Genomic DNA, 6,503 nt, shown 5'->3' on the forward strand with positions numbered 1-6,503 from the left:
CGCAGAGCAGTTAAACCACCAGGTGTACAAGTGAGACATGAGACCAAGTTCCTCTTTCAGGAGTCGTCATTATCCTCCTCAAGTCAGCTCCACACCCTTCAATACCCAATCTTGACATCCTGACCACACTGGCTGAGAGGCGCCCTGGAGCCATCTCCTTGTCTGCAGTCCAGTCAGTCATTCCGTCCCTGAGGGTAGCATCCGCTCTTACTTCAGGACACACATTATAGTTCACTGTGCATGGGTGGATTTAAGCAGTACTACTCTGGGACAAGTGAGTGGAAAACAGGACGAGGGTCAGTACTTGGCATTCCAGCAAGGGCACCCTGGCCTCTCCTGTCTTCCCATGCCCATCTCCTGTGGGCAAGCTGCCAAAGAACTCTCTGGAGCACAGCTTGAGACCCTTGTTCAGGAGGGGACCACTCTACACTTGGAAGCATAGACATGCTTGCCTTGGAACAAGGCAATCTGAACAGGAAGGGCTTGCTGACTCCAGCCTCCTCCCATAAGACCATACAGCTCTGCCAAAACAAAGCCAAAAACCCTGCTGGTCTTCCCTCTGGGAAGGCTCCAACCCACTTCTAATCAAGTAACCCTGCAGTTCCTCTTTTTACAGTTCTGGCTTTTGTTATGATGGCCTCGGCCATGGCCCCTGCACTTGCTAGCCCATGCTTAGTCAAGAGACTGGAAAGTTGGGAGGGATCAAGCAAGGTCAGTTCTGTCTTAGCATGAGGCACGTCTACGTCACGGCAGGGGACTTGCTATTATAAGGTGGTTTCTGTCGGAGACAGTTCTTTTCCCTAAAAGTGGCTAGACAGCTTTGGGGACTCTGGGGGGGGGGGTTCACAATGCCAATTCATTCAAGGTCAAGCCTGAATTTACGGAGAAAGAAACAAGAAGAATGGACCCTGGAAATGAGTCCAAAGAGGCCAATGGTTCTCTGCCTCAGTGGGTCTCAGCATGACATCCCTTGAGCAACATCAGCCGCATCCCTGACTCTTGTTGGAAAGGCATTCTGGGTTGGGTCAAACTGGGTGTGTGGTGGCCAAAGACAGTCAACACAGCTCTCTGAAGAGAGTGGGATGTGACTAGAGGACTGGAGCAAAGGCATGTCCCCAGGCCCCGTCAAAGCAAAGGTCCCTTGGCTTGGGCACAGGGGTTGTTTGGCTGGCACTACCTCCCAGTGACCTGATACCAAGCGCTCCAAGGCCTTGGCTCAGAAAGCCACACAGCAAATGGAGCAAGGGTGTGGGCAGCCTCGGGCATCGAAGAAGCCTCACTCTCTAGGGCCCTGAAAGTGATGCTCCAGGTTCTAGAACTTTCAGAGGTATCAGACTAGAAACCCAAGGCCATCTTCATATCACCTGCAATGAATCTATGCTTACAGCTGTACAGAAAAGCACTGGGGGGTGGGAGAATAGATTTCTAAGAGAGGGCTGGATTCAATCAATCAGTGTGTATTCTATACGTGGGTGGACACATCACACTGAACACCCTGGACATATGTGCAACTAACATGCCAATCTAAGATAGAATAAGTGGCTATAATGGTAAAGCATGTGAGAGGTGCGGAAGAGAGGGAGGGAGGGAGGGAAGGACTGATTTTTTTTTTTTTAAAGGCAGTGGGAACTGGCAACATGGCTCAGCAGGCTGCGGTACTTGCCACCAAGCCTAATGACCTGAGTTTAATCCCTAGGGTCTGCATTGTAGAAAATGAAACTCCACTCATACACTATGATACATGGTACACATACACACACAAGCAAACACATGCACATGCATGCACACATATACTCGCACACACAGATGCAAACACACACTCATCACACATATGTGTGCGCACACAAACATGCACACATGTGCAAACACAGGCGCACATGAACACACACACTTCCACATACACATGCACACACACATGCAAATGCACACACACGTGTGCACACACACAGACACATGCATGAAACCATACATACAAAGCAATATAAATTGAAGGAGAGAAAAAGGTGCCTGTCATCTCTGTCACTTGCCTCTGCCCTTGCTCTCATGGAGCCACTGGCTCTAGCAACATTGTAAATTCACAGCAAGGCTCAGCCCAAACCCTTCCCAGTGCTCCCTCACCCAACAGGGGTCCACCTCGACCACACATCCTCCCCACCTGCTGAAGTACCAAACATTCATTTATTGGGTACACCAGGCATGGGGTCTACAAAAGGAACTGACACCCTGTGCCAGGCAGCTTGCCCGTGGCCCGTGTGGCATGGGAACTCTGAAAAGTAAGAACCTCACCACATGTGGCAGAATGAAGGCAGATACAACCCCAGTATGATGGCATCCCAGAGATAATACACACAGTTAAATTACTAAGTCATTATTTAGGATCAAAACACTTTCATGAAAACGGCACACAGAAAACCATATAAATTACATTTAAGGTCTGCACAGGATTCTTAAAAAAAAAAAAAATTAACAATACTGTTTTCTGTACAATGTTGCTTCCTTTTGAACATTCTAAACCCAGGAAACAGTTTTCCCTTGAATTCCAGAAGAGTAGGGAAAATACACACGCAGTATAATTAAAACCCTTCACAAAAGTACAAAATCGTGCTGGTTTTTGTAAAGGCACTTTTTCTTTTTTTAATACAAGGCACTCCCAACTGTTCAGAAGCTCCTCTGTCCTTTGGACCCCAGCAGATGGCAGCATCGAGCTCCGCTGGCCTTTGGCTGTTAAAAAGAACATGTTCAGCAGTAGGCCACAGAGAGAAAGAGCTCTCTCCATCCTCAGCCAGCAGGGGGCTCACTGAGCAGCTAAGCGCCAAGGTGCCTCTCTGCTGCCCGGGCGCGGCCATGCCTCCGCCCCCAGTCTCTGTACCCTCCGCCCAGAAAGCAGGACGGTGAAGATGTAGCCTGTTTCTGTGAACTACATCCTTAGCTCGCTACCCATCTACCATCATGATAAAGCAGACAGAGGTGGGGTCTCCCTGTCCTGTTTCTGAGGTGGTCACGCTGCAGGGACCCTGCCCAGGGTCCCTGTCTGAAATGGCCTCCAGCCAAGTCGGGGCTGCAGTGGCAGTTTTATGGGCACAGGGTGCAGGAGATAGTATAAAATCTCTCACAGTCTCAGGTGGGCAGGCTCAAACCAGCCTGCCAGTCCCTGGGCTCTGGTGATGGGCCCCTCTTTGGGACTTCTCAGAGCCATTTTGAGGTCCCCATCTGGTCACAGCAGGGCCGGTGCTCCAGGCCCCTTGTATTCCTCAAGCTTCAAGCTGGACGTGAGCTGCCTCGGTCACCTGGAGCGTGTCATTGTCCCCCAAGAGTTCAGTCTCAGGGACAGAACCCTCCTCCTCCTCCTCTGCTTCCTGCACAGGGCTCTGGGCCACATCTTCCGGGATGTTCTGTGCATCCTCAGTGCCCTCAGAGAGTAGGGCTGCCCTGTCTGCCACAGATGTGTTGGAGGGCGCCGTGGTGACGTAGCCAGTGCTGGTGGAGCCGCTGCCACTGTGGTGTGAGCTTGGCTTGGGGACCATCTGAGGGGGCACCTGCTGTGGGGCCATCTGCATGGGGATCTGGACTGGGTAGAAGTTAGGCAGGTAGGCCCCGTACGCCGGTACCGGCTGGTAGCCATTCACCGGGATGTAAAGCTGTGCCGGGGGCACCAAGGGTCTGATCTGACCCTTCATGGGGATGAACTGAGGCTGTGGGAAGGGCTGGGCCTTCTGCTTGGGGGCCATATAGCGGGCATTGCTCACATTGCTTACGGGGCTGGTGCTCAGGGAGCTGGTCTGTGTGGTGTTGCTGGCTCCTGAGGTCTGCGCGGAACTATTGTAGTTGGATAGGTTGCCCCAGGACCGGAGCCGGCTGTGGATGTCCTTAAAGCGGGGCCTCCGGCTAGGGAACTCATTCCAGCATTCAATCATGAGGGCATAGACCCAGGCTGGGCAGTCATCCGGGCAGGGCAGCACCTGCCGGCTCCGGATCATCTCCACCACGTCCTGGTTGGAGTACCCACAGTAGGGCTGCAGGCCGTAGCTAAAGACCTCCCAGAGGACCACACCGTAGGACCAGATGTCAGAGTCGATGGAGAACTTTCCATACATGACGGCCTCGGGGGACATCCAGCGGATGGGCAGCAGTGAATTGCCCATGAGTTTGTAGTAATCTGCGGAGTACACCTCGCGGAAGAGGCCCAAGTCTGAGATCCTCACGTTGAGCTTGTCGTACACCAGCACATTGCGTGTGGCCAGGTCCTTATGGACCACGTGGTGGCTGGACAGGAATTCCATGCCCGCTGCAATCTGCGCCACCACATGCACAAAGTCGGGGGGTTCCAGGGCCGACTTCACCGTGCGGTCATCGTCGGTGCTGCCCACGTCGGAGTGCGGCGAGCGCATGACCAGGAACTCATGGAGGTCGCCATGGGAACAGTAACTGAAGATCATGCTCAAGGGTTGGTCCTTGGTCACGACGCCAAGTAGGCAGACGATGTTGGGGTGCTGAAGCCGGGCCCGAAGCATGGCCTCTTGCCGGAATTCCTCCCGCAGGGGCCCTTCGGCTTTGTCTTTCAGCGTCTTGATGGCCACCGCCTGGGTGGGTTCTCCTGGGGCGGGCCCGAACAGGTGGCCTTTGTAGACCTTGCCAAACCGGTCCTCCCCGAGCTCCTCCATGAACCTCACTGTGGACAAACTGATCTCTTTGAGTTTGGCCTGCCAGGAGGAAAAGTCAAATACAACTGTCAATGCGGTACCAAAGCGGAGTGGCTTGGATCTGCTGCGTTGCTGGCAAGGCCTTGCTGGTCCTGTCTGCCCTACTGCTTGGTCTGCCTGGCAGCCTTTTTAACACCTAGTTATGGCTCTGATGCCATGAGGGCTATCCCCATCTGAAACCCTTTGGAATTAACACAGCTACATGGTCGGTCTCTCCAAAAATGTGAGCACACCTCTGTGTCCCCACCAAGGCCTGTTGCACACACATGCCTTCATCTATTCACACTCAGGACTGAGTCGGGGGAGCCAGTTTCCTAGAATCACCCAGGGACCCTACAGAGCTGTCCATCACACCTCTCCCAGCATGCTCCACCCAACAGCAGGATGTTCTGTTTTTCCCATGGGCCCACGGTGCTCTGCCCTCAACGCTCTGCCTGTTGGAATTTGGTCATTTCAGAGCCTAGCACCGCATTCTACGGAGCCAGACTAAGGCTTTCCTCTGCACTCGATGATCAGTTGGATATCCTTTGGATACAAGTGACACCTAGTGACATGGGCCCTGCCCGCTCCCTCTGGGTAGACGATCTGCAGCCTCGAAGGCTTGTGTGCCTGCACGCCTCAAAAGCCAATCCGAACCCACAGCAAGCAAGAGGAATTCAAGGCTAAAGAGCTGAATGAGGCGGCCCTGTCACTGGCACCCCAAGAGCCTTCGAGACAGAACACTGATCTCAAAGCTAGTCGTGAGCTAGGTATGCATGTCTGGGACCTGGTGAGGTCGTTCCCTGCCTCAAAAAATGGTACCCTAATCTCTCAAAAATGCATGGTAATCTTCAAATGATGGAGCAGTCTGAATTCTCCTTTTCTGTGTCACCCTGAGGGCAAAACTGGGACATCTGGAGGTGGGGGTGCTAGGAAGGTCCTGGGGTAGGTGGAGGGGAGGGCCAGTCTCAAGTGTGACTTCTACGGACATACACATTCCCATCTGCTTATAGAAGCAGCTGCAGAAGCTACACTCCCTTTTCAACTCTAAGCTACCCACCTCTACCGCCCTGCCCCGAGGTAAAGTATGGCTGACTGCTCCCCCTCTGCTCTTGTTTTTTACCCAGCACCTACTCCTCTCCTCCACTCAATGTGTGGAGGAAATCCCTGAGCTCAGGCTAGGCCACAGAAGAAGGCCTATGTATGCTTGCCTGTTGATAGCCCGTGCTGCAGCTGGGCCCTATCAGAGCTGCCTCCTAGACTCCCCTTTCCCCACAGGAGGACTTGTGTGTGCTGGCTGATACTCCATCCCTGCTCCCCCACTCCATCCCCCAAAGAGCTGCCTCATTAGCAAATGGGCAAGAGGACCTGTTTGTGCTGACTGATGAGTGGCATCTCCATGTCCTGGCTGGGCGAGGCCATCAGCTGCCTGCGCTGTGGGGTGGAGGCTGAAGCCTTCTGTTTGTTGCGGCACATGCAGACGAGGAAGAACAGGCAAGCGATGACCAGGGGGATGGCAATGCTAGGGACCAGGATGTACAGAATCCCCATCTTGCTGCCGTCTCGGGGACCTGAGTAGCATAGAGGGGATTCGTGAACTTTTGGAAGGCATTCTCTTCTCAACTACAAGCTCCCCACCCCGCCCCTCCCACCACCAGGTCAAGAATTCAAGTGTGGCTCGTTGTTCCCATGTTCCAGTCTCTTTTGTTTTGATCCAGGGCTCCTTGATAACCTTTCCCCTACTTAACTTCTTTTTTATTTTAATAGAATAGAGTTTATTTAGGGCATGGGGAGAGGAGTTAGGAGAGTAGTAGAGTGGGAGAG

The 6,503-nt window shown here is 53.2% G+C and overlaps 1 protein-coding gene across 1 annotated transcript in view; it reads right to left on the minus strand.

Annotated features, from left to right (window-relative positions):
• Positions 1 to 2,457: 2,457 nt before the first annotated feature.
• Positions 2,458 to 6,503, minus strand: part of Ror2 (receptor tyrosine kinase like orphan receptor 2) — a 36,296-nt gene continuing 32,250 nt past the window's right edge. The window contains exons 7-8 of the mRNA XM_029547371.1: positions 6,048 to 6,250; positions 2,458 to 4,700 (exon numbers count right to left, since the gene is read on the minus strand). Of these exons, the coding sequence (XP_029403231.1) occupies positions 3,252 to 4,700; positions 6,048 to 6,250 (1,652 nt within the window). The 3' untranslated portion in view covers positions 2,458 to 3,251. The remainder of the gene's footprint in view (positions 4,701 to 6,047; positions 6,251 to 6,503) is intronic.

Source organism: Mus pahari, chromosome 16 (assembly GCF_900095145.1).
Source record: "Mus pahari chromosome 16, PAHARI_EIJ_v1.1, whole genome shotgun sequence".
NCBI lineage: Eukaryota > Metazoa > Chordata > Mammalia > Rodentia > Muridae > Mus > Mus pahari.